The following is a 17,544-nucleotide window of genomic DNA, read 5'->3' on the forward strand; positions in this document are numbered from 1 at the left end:
GGGGGATGTCTGACTAAGCTGTTAGTCAGACATCCTTAGCGCTGCCATGAGGAGGCTCCCACCACCGCCGCTGAGCTAGCCAGCTATGAGCCGGCTTCTGGCTGAGCAGCGCTCCCCCTGTGGAAGTGCACTGACATCAAGGCAGCTCCTATGTTGAGCATCTGCCCCCTGGTGGTCAGTGTGCATCATCGGAATGATCAATGGTGGTCATTCCCAGTCGTTCAGCCATTAGGATCAATTTGCATATTACCCTTTTATTATATAGGATTCAGAGGCAGCCTGGCATGTTGGAAGGCAAGGTAGACTGAGGGTAGAATATAGGTTCTACCACTTACCAACCAAGTGTTTCAGTTACTTCATCTTAAACCAGGGCCAACAGGGCCTACTTCATTGTATAGTTGTAAATTCTGAGATGACATGTGAGAAGCATGTGCCACACAGCTGCTCTGCTGTCCAGGGTTATGAGGGACCCATGTGCACTCACTGTTCCAGTGTGCTGTTGGCTGGCATCAAGATTGTACTAGAAAGAGATAAGGAAGGAGACCTAAGGCAGCAGAAGGGTCAGTGAAGAAGGCATGCCAGTCTGAGGTCCTGCCTGTCATGTTGGTTCAATGTTGTTGCTGTTGGGCACCCTGAAGGCAGCTGCTAAGGAGGGCACACCGAGTGCTATGTAAATGTATTTGCCTGCAACCATGAGGACATTAAGTGACATATAAATTCTGGACTGTGGTTATTTCTTTTCCTAAACATTTGTATTATAAAGTTATCTTATTTAAGTGGAGGGTGTTTCTTTCTGAAATTTCTTTTTATACCTAAGATTTACTATTAGTTGTAGCGTTATTACCACTTACTATTGTTGCTTAATGAAGCATCTAATGATGCTCTGTTTAGTTCTATCTACATGATTCCTACAGAGCTTATTCCAGGTGTATCGGTTAATAATGGCAGATTTTGTAATCAAAGAAAACATGATTATGTCAAGAGAAACATAAAAAGTGGTTTATTCAAAGTAATGTCCATCGCTAGCTACACATTTCCTCCATCTTTAGGTAATTTGTGGATACCGTCCCAATAGAACTTTTCTTGTTTTGAGGCAAACCATTCAGAGACCCAATTTTCCACTTCTTCGTACGTTTTGAAGTGCTGCTCAGAAAGTGCATGTGCCATCAATCAGAACAAGTGGTAATCTGAAGGAGCAAGGTCTGGTGAATACGGCGGGTGGATTAATACTTCCCAGGCAAGATCTTTTAACTTGTCTTTAACTGGTTTTGAAGTGTGTGATGGTGCATCATCATGAAGCAAAATTACTTTGCCGTGTCTTCTGGCACATTCTGGTCGTTTCACGATCAAAGCGTGGTTCAAATTAATTATTTGTTGTTGGTAGCGATCAGTATTAACAGTTTCACCTGGTTTTAGAAGCTCATAATACACCACACCTTCATGATCCCACCAAACGCAGAGCATTGTCTTCTTTCTGAAGGGATTTGGCCTTGCAGTCGATGTTGATGGTTGACCTGGATCAACCCATGATTTTGTGCATTTGGGATTCTCAAAATAAACCCACTTTTCATCACCAGTCACAATTCGATGCAAAAAAGACTTTCTTTTGTGCTGGTGAAGCAACATTTTAGTGATGACTTTTCGGTTTTCCATTTGTCTTTCGTTCAGTTGACATGGCACCCATTTTCCTTCCTTTAAAATATTTCCCATTGCTTGTAAATGATTGGAAATTGTTTGCTGAGCAACATTTAATCTTTCTGCAAGTTGTTTTTGAGTTTGACACGCATCTTCATCCAATAATGCTTGTAATGGTTGGTCTTCAAATTTTTTTGGTTGACCTGGACGTTCTCTGTCTTTCACATAGAAATCATCACTTTTAAAGCATTTAAACCAGCGTTCACAAGTATCTTGAGATGGAGCATGTTCACCATAAGCTTCCTGAAGTATACGATAACTTTTTCTTCAAAATAAAGTAATGAATTAAAACTTCCCACAAATGCTTTTTTTTGGGCACAAAATTCGACATTATTAAGCGTAAAAATATCTATGATGTTAACACCTTCAGCAAATTTGACATATGAAGTTTTGAAGCTTGCTGTCAATACAACAAACTAGCATACATATCAAATCGCATATATATCAACATATGTGTAACTCCATCTATTGAAAAAAATCAGCATTATTAACCAGTACACCTGGTATTTCCCCCTATTTCCATTTACCAGAAGAAAAGAGAATGTTGTTTTCCAGTCTGTTTTTCTAAATCAACAACTGGAAGCACACACGTGTGAAGTCTCAGTTTTCTCAGAGAGATTCCCAATGATACCATTGTCCAAATCATCAGATCACCCAAAGGTTAAAACTGAGGCCTTTTGCTGCCCCACAATGTGGCCACCGTGATTCTTTCCCAAATAAAAACCACTCACTGCTTCATTCCTTCATATATGTGCTACATCAGTGGGAATTATATGTAACTTTAACTGTGAAAGGAAACTTAACTGAATATTCCAGACGAGTCCAGATGGAGTTACTAACCACAGGAGGAAGAATTCCTGGGGGACTTTCAGAGAGAGATTTGGGAATTACATAAATCATTGATGATGCAGCTGGCAACTGAATCTGCACAGATTTTCCACAAACTCTGAATTCTGTTTCTCTGCAGCTCGGTGTGACTTGCACGAGCTGTGCTGTTGCTGGCAGATGCGCCGGTGCATATAGCCTCTCACTTCTCTGCCTGTTCTGTTCTTGCAAATAGAGAACTAAATTTACTTAGACGATTCTGAGAACCATTTTGGCAACCCGTAATTCTCAAAATACAAAAATTTGACAATTTAACCCCTTTTCCAGAGCACAAAAGGGCATAATAACTTATGAAAATTTTCATTTTTGTGAGATCTAATATATGATTAGTTACATGAGCAGTGCAGAGTCCTGCCATATATAAAGTCTATATAGTATAAATCTCTATCTATCTATCTATCTATCTATCTATCTATCTATCTATCTATCATCTATCGATCTATCATCTATCATTTTCCTATCATCTATCTCAGTGGTCGGCAAACTGCGGCTCGCGAGCCACACGCGGCTCTTTGGCCCCTTGAGTGTGGCTCTTCCACAAAATACCACGTGCAGGCGCGCATGTACAGTGCCATTGAAACTTCGTGGCCCATGCGCAGAAGTCAGTATTTTGTGGAAGAGCCACACTCAAGGGGCCAAAGAGCCACGTGTGGCTCACGAGCCGCAGTTTGCCGACCACTGATCTATCTAGCTATCTATCTAGAGAGTGTTCCCCAAAATGTATACACACTTAACAGCTGATAGCTCACTTGATGTTTCTTTCTTTTCAGATTTATCCCATTGAAATGAATAATTATTCAAAGTGTGTATACATTTTTTGAGACACCCTGTGTGTATGTGTATATGTATACATATATACATATATATATAGTGAAATTTTACAGAACATTTTGATGCCTTACACAAATAATTTAAGTGTGTGTGTGTATGTAGCAATGAAATTGAAAATAAATTTTATAAAGTTTCTCCATTGCTTATTTATAGCCCCCTGGCAGATGGATTTTGGTGGCTACAGCAGCCTCCATTGCTTAGTTTTACAGAGGGCTGAATGCTCTAGGGAGGTGAGGGAGGCAGTTCGTGTTTCTGTGGCTGAAGTCCGGGGGGAAGTAGACCAAGGCCGGTAGGGTTAGGCCAGGACCGGGATTTGCATGGAAGGGCTTGGGAAGGAGAGGACTCCAAACTGTGGCCAGGCCAGGAGGAGACTGGATAAGGAGACTGATTGGGGTGTTTTATGGAGAAAAGTTGTATGAGGCTAACTCCTCTTGTTCAGTGCATTTAAAGGATAAAAATTACAGAATTAATGATGTACCTGTTGTGATTTGCTTTCTTATGGAGGCAAGCAGGTTGGCACATGTTCCAGAGTCCTGTGTGACTGAGGGCACGTGGACATCTGGGTTTCACTTACAGGTGAAATGAATGTGAACGGCAGCAGCAAATTGTTTTGGTGACTTTTGGAGTTCCTATGGCATTTTGTAGCACTCTTGAGACACTTTCCCATATTATCTTGCTCTTGTGGAGGGTGTGTGTTATTTATGTGAGTCTGTAGGGCAAAGAACACTGTAGTTGGAGTCAGAAGACCTGGATTCAAGTTCTGCTTCTGCCACTGAGTACCTGGAACCTCTTTTAGGTTTCCCAGAGGAGAGCACCTTGTCTGTCCTATGGAGATAATGACTCCTGCCCTACCCAGTTGGCCCAGGGAATCAATTTATATAAGTGCTTTGTAATGTCTACAAGTTTTATAGACATGCGTTCTTATTATAGTTATTAGTAACTAGAGGCCCAACGCACAAAATTCGTGCAAGGCGCTCGGCCCTCACAGCCCCGGCTTCATCCGGAAGGTCGTCTGGATGGTCGTTCTGCTGTTCGGCTGTCTGGTCTAATTAGCATATTATGCTTTTACTATTATAGATTATTATTTGGTGTTATGGGCTGAATTCCCCTCCCCCCATCCCAACAAGATATGTCGAAGTCCTAATGCCTCAGAATGTGACGTAATTTGGAAATAGGGTTGTTGCAGATACTATTAGTTAAGATAAGGTCATACTGGAGTAGCATGGGCCCCTAATGCAAAATGACCAATGTTCTTATAAGAATGGCCATGTGAAGACAGGGACCCATGGGAAGAACACTATGTGAAGACAGAGGCAGAGGTTGGAGTGATGCATCCACAAGCCAAGGAATGCTGGGGGTTGCCAGCTGTCACCAGAAGCTAGGACAGAGGCTGGAACAGACTCCCCCTAGGTCCCTCAGAAGAACCAACCCTGCTGACACCTTGTTGGGCTTCTAGCCTCCAGAATGGTGAGGCGATAAGTTTCCGTTGTTTTAAGCCACCCAGGTGTGGCACTGTGTTTAGGCAGCCCTAGGAAACGAATACAGATGGTACACGAATTGAGGGGAGTTCCAGAGGAAATATAAGGAATGTATTATTGCACTCTCTTTTTTCTATATAATGCTTCTAGTCAATATTTCACTGTCATAAACACTATTTCTTTGTATCCCCACAACTAACTTGTGGCGTAAGTGAAAGTTTTTCAATTTAGGTAAAAACCAAGGCTTAGAAATGATCAGTAACTCAACTGGGAAACATTGTAACCTGCCTCTTTGACTCTCCTATATCACAGCAGCTTTGTTTAGACCAATTAGTAGATCTTCCCTTTATATTTGCATTTTTCTCAGATATAAGAGGTATTTATTACTCTGATTTTTAATATGTAACTTGCTCCCAGCATTGTTTAATTTTCACCCTCTGCTTGGCCCACATGTCTCATTAGAGTCCTAAGGATCCTCTCTGCTCTAGGGAACCGAGGCTGGCCGCAGCCTGACACGGCAGAGTTCTCACATTGAGCAGAAGCTCTTAGCTGTGGCAAGAGTCCAGAGAGGGAGACTGAGCTTCACCTGGGCAGCACCTGCCCTGACTGATTGGGGGAAGGTGTTGTGAGTAATGGCTTGTTCCTGCAGCCATGCCCTCCCACAGCCAGATTCTTGCCCTTCACAGATGGGGTCAGTGAGGAGATGCGAGAGAGAGAGAAGAATAAAGGACAGCAGTGTGGCTAATATCAGTGCCTTTGAGGTGCAGCTAAAATGCTCTGAGACTAGGCTGCCTATACCCTGCAGAGGGGCAACCATGGAGGAAGATCAGAAATCCATGACTGCATCACATCTCTGCTGCAAAGGAGGGTTGGAGGTGACATGTCCCACAGTGTGTGTGCAGCTCGTAGGGAGTGTGGATAGAGGAGTGATTAAGAAAATAAGTTTTGAAGTAACATAGACATAGATTTCTGGGTTATCATCTTGGTTCTACCATATCATTGTGTGACCTTGGGCACATATTTGTCTCCTCTGAACCCATGTCTTGTCTTCACCTTTAAAACAGTAGCATTATTCACCTCCTAGGGCTATTGTCAGGATTAAATAAGATGATTAACCCTGAGTAAGAGCTATAACAATATATGTGGTCAGTGGGGCCATGGAACTATTCAGTGGGAGAGGGTCCACCAAGTAATAATAAACTAACAACCCAAAGTGCCCCATGTACCCCTTTCTTCATAAGCTGTGTAGGCTATTTTGAGCTTTCTCACATGGGAGCTAATTGCTCTCAAAGAAGGATATGATATTGCAAAACGAAACCGGAAAGATCTCCAACCTAACATGACTTATCCCATAGAAAGCTCAAACAACAGCGTTTTGTCTTCCTTTCTTGTGTACTGTAATGTGAAATATCCATCTCCATCATGTAGCAACAAAAGCTATACATCACGGTCTAATAAAATATCTGCCATGGTACTAAGAAGAAGACCTTGACGATGAATACTTTCCAGACCCTGAATGCCATATTCTACCACAAAGAGAAATCATTAATCATGGATTATTTTGCCCATTTGACTTACTGATAGTTTTATGTATCTAAATTTTAAATGCCATTCTTTGGATGTCAGCCAGACCTTCATCTTCCCAAAACGTACTACTGAGGGAATACCTGAGGTACATATTGGCGAAAGCCCAGCGCAGACAGCTCCTCATTACAAAGCAATTTCAGTTCCCTTATCAAGTTAGCATCATAGTTCAAGTTTATACTTCTCTCCTTTTAATTCCAGCCCTCTTCGCCTCATTGATGTTTCTGCCACACTATAGGAATGTTCCTGCCTTAGAAACTTTGCTCTTCCTTAAGATGTCCACATGGCCAACTTCCTCATCTGGTCCCTACTCAAATGTCAACTTCTCAATGAGGCCTACCCTTGTCAGACTTTCTGCAATGTGTGTCCCTTCTTCCTGCCAGAACAGAAGCTCCGTGAGGGCAGGGATCTTTGTCTCTTCTGTTCACTGATGGCTCTCCAAGTGCAGCATAGTGCCTGGCACTTAGTAGATACTCAATAAATATTTGTTAAGTGAATAAATGGTGATAACCAATTTTTGAAGACCAAAGAATCTTTGGGATGGAAGAGACCTTATAAATTATTTGATTCAATAGTAAGAAAATTTTTAAGGAGTGTCGGTTGAAGAAAATGAAAAAAAAAATTTATGGGTGGAATTTGTTTTCCATTCAAAATTAAGTCCCATGGGAAAATAATGTATGTTCTTAAATCTTAGCCATTTACTTTACTACATAAAATAATATTTGTGAGAAATTGTGGGCAGAGTTGAGAAACAGAAAGTAGAGGCATCTTTCTAATCCACATCCTGGAAATGAAATCTGGGTCTTATCTTGAATAAAAAACTCCTGGGGCTCAGGCTGCTCATCATCCACCACTTAAAACCTCACTCCATTTTATAGAGGGAGCAGAGATTGCCCAGAAAAGAGAAGACCTTTTACTTTTCTCAAGGTCACCTGTTGTTTGATGTATATTTTTAGAGCCAGAATTATTTAAGAGCTGCAGTGGGTCCTAGAGAACTTCTCATCTAACCTCTTCATTTGGCAAATGAAAGCGCCAAAGCCCAGAGACATTGTGAGACTGACTGAGGTCACACAGAAAATCGCAGAAAGCCCGATACTAAATCCCAAGTTCTCTGCAAAGATTAACTGGTGTATAAGAATAAATCCTCCTCTGACCAATGGAATGGAAAACAACAAAATTAATAGGCATTGCCTGTTGTGATCTCACCTTTTCAAACTGGAATTCTAGCATCTTTTGGACATTGCACATGTATCAATAGCACGTTATGTTTCCACGTCCCCAGAGTTGTCCCTCTTCTGTAGGCCTCCCCTGGATGAGCTCCAGGTGAGGCACTATAAACAGCTCAATCAAAATTTTCTGATGATTAATTTAATATAGTTCAAATTTTTCTGACTTTTGATCATGAAATGTTAAAAGATTTATTTGTAAAGTCATAGTGAACTATGTCAGAACTTGTAGTAGTATGTCACTTATTGCCTATGCTGTATTATCTATATATATATATAAAAGCCTAATGTGCAAAGTGTCCCCTCAGGGGTTCAACCGGGAGTTTGATCACTCGCTATGACGTGCACTGACCATTAAGGGGTGGCGCAGAATGAAGGAAGGCCCCAGACAGCAGCTGGCAGCCGGGGAAGGAAGGCCCTGGCTGGCAGCTGGCAGCTGCTAGGGACCCTACCTATGCACACATTTTGTGCACTGGGCCTCTAGTTTCATTCATAGATATATGGGAACCTATGCAGGTTATTAAAGAGCAGACAGTAAAATCAGCTTGGTTTGTCAATCAGAAAGGGATAGGATAGAAAGGCTTGTCTTTCTCAGATGGTTTAATGTAGTCTCTTTCAAAAGCAGAGACTAGTTTGGATGAACTAAAGATCTTTTTCAACCCCTTTAGTCTCTAACTGAATCATTAAATACAGTAAGTAGTTAAAACTATTTATAATTTACAGACTTACTTGTCAACATATTCAACTAGATCTGTAGAGTTCTTGGTTGACATTTTGACTGGAGATAATCTTACCTAAAACAAAGGTCATGGCTTTAAAATGTACCATCGGGGAAATTCCTATATATCTTATCCTTACATAAATTTTTAAATTTTAAACAAAACAAAACCTATAGATCATAGACCATCAGCCCAGTTAATCTTACACAGGCCCCTTTTGTATTGCTGGAGACTAAAACTAAAGTCAAGTTCTGGGAAGACATCAGGGAGCTGCATTTCACAGATTTGCTATCATAGGAAAACCTTTTGGGAAAGGTCAAAGTCATAGATTATTCTTAGATAAATTTTAAATGAAATATCCTGTGATTATTGGCTGCATTACTAAAGAAGTCCTTACAGAGTGAATTATTCCTGACATGCTGAATTTCAAGGGAAATCAGCTAATTTTCTAAAAAAAAAAAAAGAAAAAAAAAGCCCACACTAGAAAACTAGTCTATCAAGGTAGTTTTGTTTTCTAATAAAGCTGGGTGGGTGCCGAAACCGGTTTGGCTCAGTGGATAGAGCGTCGGCCTGCGGACTGAAAGGTCCCAGGTTCGATTCCGGTCAAAGGCATGTACCTTGGTTGTGGGCACATCCCCAGGAGGGGGTGTGCAGGAGGCAGCTGATCGATGTTTCTCTCTCATCGATGTTTCTAACTCTCTATCTCTTTCCCTTCCTCTCTGTAAAAAATCAATAAAATATATTAAAAAAAAAAAAGCTGGGTGCCAGTTTATTATAGCCAATGAGAAATAAAAGTCAGAGCACAGTTGCCCAGCCAGTGTGGCTCAGTAGTTGAGCGTTGATCTAGAAACCAGGTGGTCACAGTTCGAGTCCCAGTCAGGGAACATGCCTGGGGTTGCAGGCTCAATCTCCAGTGTGGGGCGTGCAGGAGGCAGCCGATCAATGATTCTCTCTCATCATTGATGTTTCTCTCTGTCTCTCCCTTTCCTTTCCTATCTGAAAGATATTTTAAAAAGTCAGAGCACAGTTATGTACATAACTTACTAGTACTAAACATAGTTGACCATATGAATGCTTATCTATTTTTAAAAAATATCATCTCTAGAAAGTTCTATTTGCATTAAAGTTCATAATTTTGCAGCATTTGTTGGAAGAAAGAGGATCAAAATGTACTTACTGTGTTTGCATATGCTATGAAACTGTTTTCAACTCTAATGCTCTTTTATTTTAAGTTTAAGAACAGGACACATTTTTATCTTCATTTTAATAACCTGTCACTGAACTAGATTCAATAGGAGAGAAGAGTGGAATTCCATCTCATTTTAAAACTTAAACAAGATATGCCCCTAGGATATTTTTTCTTGCTTTATGTTATTGTATACTGCGATGGTGAGCAAAATATGTTGAGACCCACATACCGAAATCGTTCATTTTGCAAATGCTTAAGGAATTACCACTTCTTCTTAATTTAAGGCCTAAGAAACTTAATCGGAAATCTAGCTCCTCCAGTGAAACTAAAATTAGAAAAATAAAAAAATAAAAGTCAATTACCAACGAAGCTAACAACAGAAAGCCTCTCCTGACCGGGCCGGACCGGGCCTGGCAAGCAGAACAGGCTGGAGCCGCTACAGGCTTTAGACCCTCTCCCCATTGCCTATGGCGTCTGCTGCTCTGAAGCCTGGTCTTTCCCTACAGAAGGAATATAATGATCCACAGGGCCCAGGTCCATGTTGTGAAAACCACCCTCACTCCCTAGAGACCACGACTGGCCTGCTCTTGCTCTTGTTTTCACCGCAGTTTTCTGCTGGAACAGTGCTGACCTGGGTTCCTCACTTACTAATGCCAGCTGTTTCCTCCTCACCTCTCCACTGCTGCCCCTGGCCTGCAGGGGTCTGTGGTATATCCTCAGCAACTGGCTGGTTCCTATAAGTGTGGCACCTAGTAGCCCTTTGTAAGTGTTTGTGGAATGAGAGAGTAATGATGACTATTTTGTCCGAGGACACTAAATTACTGGGTTATTGTCATCCCTTTTCCTTCTCAAGTGAAACAATTGGCTACATATGTTTTATTTTTATTTTATTAATTTAAGTCTTATTTTGAAAACCATAAGTAGCATCCTCTTAACACACCTACAAGTCATAAACTTTTAAACAAATGTTAAACCCAATAAAGGAGGAAATTTTTAAGCATATAGAAAAATGAAAGATGCAGAAAAAAATGTTTTCACTTATAATTCTGCTTTGAGCACAAGTCATTAAAATTATGGCATATATATTTCCTCTTTATTTCTGTGCAATTTTTCATATATATAACACAGTAAATTTAATAACTTTGCTAATTGCATATAGGAGTTTCTGTTTCATCCCTATTCCTACAAGCTAGAATGTAATTACATAAAAATTCTCATAAACAACTTGATGCTTATTATGGGAATTTTTACATGCATCAGTTTTCATCTGTTTCAGAATAATACTTGAAAATGTTGTTGTTCTTTATGGTTTAGTTGCCTATAAAATATGTTCACATATGTCATGTGATTTTATCAAAAGAATAAGTTATTTTAAGTAACTGAAATCCTTTATTACAGAAAGAATTTAAGATGAATATTTTCATAGGTGACGAATCTGAGGATCAGAAGTAATGGACTTATTCAAGATCATTTGGGTAATGATAATAATTATATTACAGCTATTGACTGAGTCCTTCCTACATGCTAAGCTCTTTACCATAGTGGCCCATTCAAACCCCACTTCTTTGAATGACGGGCTTAATTAGCCCGATTCACAGAAAAAGAAACAGAGAGGTTAAGTCATTGCTGAAAGTCACACAGCAAGTGTGTGGTACAGCCACCAGATACAAAATATCAGTGCTTGACATTGTGCTAGCTTTCCAGTGCTCTTTCCATCACAAGAAGCTGCACCTGCTGATCAGGTGTCATGGGAATTAAAGAGCAAAGTCTGAAAACACTTCCTTTTTTGAATGTTCATTTTCATTAATGGGGAAGCTATGACAAATACCAGTAAAAGAAACATTCCATTTAGCTGATCTCTTTTTCATGTTACAGATATTATCTTTACCTTGACTTTATCATAATTTCTTTTGTATCTTACTAAAAAATAATCAATTTTGTTAATTTTTAGCATACATAGTAAATGTCAGCCCAATGAATGTATTCGAAAATTGAGCCTCTTTTGCTTTTTCAGCGTGTGTTGCCATTAGACACTTTGTCAAAGCAGAAAAAAACAAACCCAACAGGAAATGTGGGTAGAGTGAAAATAAAAACAACTTTTCCAGGATTCCTTAGAAGTCTCTAAACAATGCTGAGCTTTAAAGAAGCTGAACAAAATATTCTGTCTTTAATAAGAATAGCTAAAAGTACTTACTTTGTTTTTCTGGTCACTGGTTGAGCCAGGCAAGGGGCCATCAGGTTCATCTGGCTGTTCCTCTGCAGTCGGGGAGACACTTTTGTTTATATCTGTATCTAGGCAACCAGAATTCTGAATCAGATCAGGAACTATGGCACATGAATTTCTGCAGTGGTGATTTTTTAAAAATTGTATAATTGTACATATGGCAATGGTTAAAGGGAGCCTTCCAATTTGGTTTATACTCCCCTCTTTCCTGCTTACCTACCCCATTTGCCCCATCCCAAGACCCTCCAATCACACCTATAATCAGCTAGAAGAGCTTATCATCTCAGGTACTTCCATTATACATTTAGAAAACTTGGCTGAAATGCACTCATTTAGATCAAACTGTTCTAAAATAGTATGGAATGATTTCTCACCCTATTGTGCCCAAACCATCCAATGGTTTTCTTTGGGATTTATTACCTTGTTTATGTATAACATGAAATATAAGTCAGATAGTAAAGTATGAGAAATTCAGAGACCTTGAGTAATCCATGAGATAAATACTTGAACTCATGGTGCTTGATTTCCTGGCTTTATTTTTTATTGATTTGATACTTTGAGACTTTAAAAAATTTTCTTTCTTTGAAAGCCAGAGTACTAAGGAATATTGATTGAATCCTGACTAAAGTCTTTCTATTTCTGGAGTATTTTCCAGGGTGGCTCAGCAGCATTGTGACTGCAGGAAGAATCTGTGATGTCAATGGGGTTGGCCCTCACACGTAAAGTTGGTAAATTTCTGAAATTTAGGAACTTGAAGGGTCTTCCTTAATGCTCATTGTCATAAAAATCACTGGGTCCTTCACTTCTTTGTCTCATTGGGTGGGATATGGCCATTTAAAAACTGATATGTCATACTCTCCTTCTGACTTCACCTTCACAGTTTAGTAAGAGAATAGTTTCCATCAAAGTAGACAAAGAAAATTGGTAGTTACAAAATAGTCAGGGGGTGTAAGTTCAGCATAAGGAATAGTCAATAATGTAATCATTAGGTATGATGCCAAGTGGGTACTTGAATTATCAGGGGAGGGGGGATCTCTTTGTAAATTATATAATTATCTAACCACTATGTACACCTGAAACTAATATAAAACACTTTGAATATCCACTGTAACTGAAAAATAAAACAAAATAATGAGCTAGAGGGGTTAAAGAAAAAAAAAGTAGACAAAGAAAATGAATTGCTACAGTACTTCCAAATCTTCCTCTAGTATGCTAGTTAAGGAAGTTAACACTTCTAGGCCACTAGGGGAGTTTCTAAAAGAATGCAGGAATGACAGGTGAGCTGGGACAGGGCTATAAATAAATTAAAATATTGAAGGGCATTGTAGGGGAAATTTTGTTCAGTTATCTGACTAAAAAAAGATTTGAATTATTTCAGTTCTGAAATATTTTCTTTAAATGATATTATTGTCTGAGTTACTTTTCAAATTATGGTGCTCTGTTTGGCTTGCTCTGAGACTATATGGTGTTTAGGATACTGAATTACAAATTTTTATTCTACAGATAAATACCACCCATAGGTTTTGGCTTCAATGGTATGTCTTCTAGTGTTAAACTAGGCCCTTAAAACTTAAGAAATACAGTATTTAATGATTCTTGAAGCAGTCCAAAAGGCTCATTTAATAGTAATTTAATCAAGTGTCAAGGGAGATTAACACACTTGTGACAGAGAACAGGTGGCTATGGATACCAAGAGAGTGAGACCTTGACTCCTGGTATTTACTTTGGGCAAGATTACCTCTTCAAGTTTCAGTTTTCTCATCTGTAAGGTCAGGTAATAACAGTGATCTCATAAGGTGGTTGATAGGATTCAGTGCAATAATACACGTAAAATTCTCAGCTGAGTACCAGGCCAGGAATCCACTAAGCTGGATCTATTACTAGTGATTATTTCTCAAGGTGGCAATTATCCAAGAAATAGATACAAAGTCTGTGTGAGAAAAGAAAAACTGGATTTGACTTTGCTGAATCACTTTCCTTAAATTCAGCTTCTAATCCATATGATTTGACTAGGAAAATGGACCCAAATGAAATGAGTCTAGCCTGTTTGTCGTTTAAATGGTTGCTTAGTTTTTAACAGAACAGTGCACATAATATATACCAGTATGTACCATTAAATTCCCACCTGCTGGAATGTACATGTTAAAATTCTTTCTGGAAGTCATTGATCATTTCTAATCCAGGCACACCAAGAGTGTATATTCATATATATATGAATATATATATATATCCATATTCTAAGGCACAAATACCAATAATGTTTAATTTTGATTTTAAAAACATTATATTTTATATTATTTTATATATAGACATGAAGGATTCATCGTGAGGTGGTGTACAGTGAAGGGGTTGGTTAGTGTTGAAGGTCAACCAAGACAGAACTGCTGTGTGGTGTTGTACACTACACAACCCTAGGGGGCACCATTCACACAATAACACTAGATTTTCACATTTGTTTCAACAATTTTTCAGGAATATATCAAGAAAATATCTTATTCCAAGAAAGTAGGTATATCAGGACAAGTTTTTGACAAGTGGAAGGAAGGGGGGGAACCCATTTCTAACTCACGAAAAGAGTGTACAGGGGCCAGTGGCAGCCCCCTCTTTAACTTCCTTTTCTTTCTCTTTTCCTTTTGATGTCCCTTCCCACCTGTTGCTCCAAATGGCTTTATGCCATTCTTTCTGGAAAGACCTCATTTCGACCTGGGAACTCCATAGGGCCTCACACCTTTTTGTGCTGTTCTCATTGTATCCACTCTAGTTTCCAAGTGAGCTTGATGTGCTTAGCAATTGACATTTTAGAAGATACCCTCATGTTCCACCTCATGATTTTTCTGAGGAAGGCAGTGCAGATGGGAATATCCTGACTTTACAGATAAAAACTCAAGGAGATTCAGAGAGGTTAAGGGACTCGCATAAGTAAATGGTGAAAATCTGACCAGATCCCAAGTCTTCCGATCCTCTTTGTGCAACTTCCTCCCAGGGATGCATCGTAATGAATTGTGCTGAGCTGCCAGTGTTTGACTTCCATTCGAAAGGGGTGCTCACTGCTAAGTGGGTCCCTAATGCTCCCTAGCACTTACATTTCATTCCCTTGGTCCACCACTCTCCTACTCTCCTAGCAGACTCTGCTACTTTTCCTCTGACCTCAAATTCCCGTCAGCTCCTCTCATCATCATCACTCGTAGCTGATGACCTTTCTTTTCTATTTCACCAAGAAAACAGAAGTAATTGGAAGGGAGTTACTACATCTGTGGACCTATATGAATTTGTGTCCATAAATTTTGCATCTTCTCCTGTTTCAGAAGATGAACCATCTTTGCTCCTCGTTCAGTCCATCCCAGTTGTCCTTAGGTCCCACTCCCTCCTACCTAATTAGGGACCCCACTGCCTCTTCACCAGATTATTCCCATCACCATAACCATACCTTTCCCCCTTCTACCCACCTTAAGGCAGGTAACAACCTTCTTTTGATCCTATATACTTTTTTCCTTTTCTGCACAGGAAAACTTCCCAAGGGTGTTGTTTGCTCTTCCCAATTTCTCTCTTTGCTATAGTCTGAATTGTGTCCCTCCCCAAATTCATATGTTGAAGCCCTAACCTGGAATGTGACTGTATTTGGAGATAGGATCTTTAGGAGGTAATTAAGGTTAGGTGAGATTTTAAGAGTGGGGTCCTACTCTTATAGGATTGAGGATTGGTGTCCTTATAAGAAGAAAAAGCAATCAATCTCTCTCTCTCTCTCTCTCTCTCTCTCTCTCTCTCTCTCTCTCTCTCTCTCTGTCTCTCTGTCTCTCTCTCGGACACAGTAGGATGATAGTTGTCTATAAGCCAGAAGGAAGACTCTCACCAGGAACGGAATCTGTTGGCACCTTGATCTTGGATTTCCCACCTCCAGAACTGTGAGAATACATTTCTGTTGTTTAAGCTACACAGTCTATGGTATTTTTGTTAGAGCAGCCTGAGCTGACTAAAATAGTCTTGAAGCACTAAAATCAGGCTTTCAGTCTCGCTCCTTTCACTCAGACTGCTCTTGGCAAGGTCCCCTGTGACCTCTCTGTTGCTAAATCCAGTGGTCAACTCTCAGCCCCTATCTTACTGCCCCCTCAGCAACACCTGACAGAGTTGAGAGCTGGCTTCTGCTTGAAACTTGTTATTTACTTGGCTCCCAGGGCAACATGTCTCCTGTGGTCTGCTGTTCCTTTCCACCGGTTTCTCAATCATCTCCCTGACCTCTGAGCAGGTGGTCCGTCATCTCAGTCAGCTTTAAGCTTTCTCAGAAGTCCTGTGTGCGGGAACCCTCAGCCCCAGGCAAACCAGCAGAGCTGCTCACTCTACCTCTGAGCGTTTAAGTGTTTACCCTTTTCCCCCAAAGCTGTTCTCCATACAGCCTTTCCCACAGCAACAAATGACAACAGCCCTTCTCCAGTTGCTCAGGCCCCAGACCTTAGAGTTCTTCCTCATGCCTCCTGTGCTCTCTTATGCTACTTGTTGGCCAAACTTTCAATATATATTCAGAGTGGGTCATCTCTCACCACCTTCTCTGCTGCCACACTGGTCCAAGCTACCATTAGTCCAAGCTACCATTATTCCTCCCTTGGATGATTGCAATAGCTTTTGAAAACCAGTCTTCTGTCAAACTTTCCCCCCATCTAACCAGGGATGTTGTCAACGTGAATAAAACTCACCAGCTCAAAATTCTTCAACAATTTCCATCTTATAAAGGACTAGAGGCCTGGTGCTAGAGGCCTGGTGCATGAAATTCGTGCACTCAGCGGGGGGGAAGTGGGGGATCCCTCAGCCCAGCCTGCGCCCTCTCACAATCTGGGAGCCCCTCAGGAATGTCCGACTGATAGCTTAGGCCTTCAGTTGGACATCCTTAGGGCTGCCATGGAGGCAGGAAAGGCTCCCGCCAATACCGCTGCGCTCGCCGTAAGCCCGGCTTCTGGCTGAGCGGCGCTCCCCCTGTGGGAGCACACTGACCACCACGGGGAAGCTCTTGCATTGAGCGTCTGCCCCCTGGTGGTCAGTGAGTGTCATAGCGACTGGTCATTCTGCTGTTTAGTCGATTTGCATATTAACCTTTTCTTATAAAGGATAACATGTTTCTAAAATCTACAAAAGCTTTCTGAGGCCCAGGCGATGGGTCTGCTCAGTCATCTGACCTCATCTCCTAGGGCTCTCCCTTGCCTGCTCTCCTCCAGCCGCAAAGGCCACCTTGATACTGGGGACATACCAGCAGGCCTTGCCTCAGGGCCTTTAATCTTGCTGTTGCCTCTGCTTAAATGTACTTTCCCTGGGTAGTCCTTCTGCTCACTTCCCTTAGTCCTTCTGGTCTTTATTTAAACATCACTTTCTCAAAGAGGTCTTGCAGGGCTATCTACAATTACAGCTTCCTTTTATATTCACACACTTCCTAGTACTATTTCCTACTGTATTTCCCCCTTAGCATTTATCTAATATGTATTTATTTTTCTTACTAAATGTTTCCCCTGTTGGAATCTAAGCTCCACAGGGCAGACCTTTTTGTCTACTTTGTTCATGGCTCTGCCCCAATGCCTACAACGGTGTCTGGCACAGGATAAGTGCTCAATAAGTATTTGTTAAATGAATGAGTAGGTGAAGTCCATAAAGATGTGTAGACAAAATTCTACACAAAAGATGTGTAGACAAAATTCTACACGCCAGAAGCACAGGTGACTTCTCCCTGGGG

The 17,544-nt window shown here is 40.6% G+C and overlaps 1 protein-coding gene across 1 annotated transcript in view; it reads right to left on the reverse strand.

Moving 5' to 3' along the window:
• Positions 1 to 12,384, reverse strand: part of FAM81B (family with sequence similarity 81 member B) — a gene marked incomplete at its 5' end in the record, with an annotated part of 54,647 nt that extends 42,263 nt beyond the window's left edge. The window contains 3 exons of the mRNA XM_014454082.2: positions 8,429 to 8,493; positions 11,802 to 11,899; positions 12,336 to 12,384. Coding sequence (XP_014309568.2) covers positions 8,429 to 8,493; positions 11,802 to 11,899; positions 12,336 to 12,384 — 212 coding nt within the window. The remainder of the gene's footprint in view (positions 1 to 8,428; positions 8,494 to 11,801; positions 11,900 to 12,335) is intronic.
• Between the last annotated feature and the right edge of the window lie 5,160 nt (positions 12,385 to 17,544).

The sequence above is a fragment of the Myotis lucifugus genome, unplaced genomic scaffold (genome assembly GCF_000147115.1).
Source record: "Myotis lucifugus unplaced genomic scaffold, Myoluc2.0 scaffold_0, whole genome shotgun sequence".
NCBI classification, from domain to species: Eukaryota; Metazoa; Chordata; class Mammalia; order Chiroptera; family Vespertilionidae; genus Myotis; species Myotis lucifugus.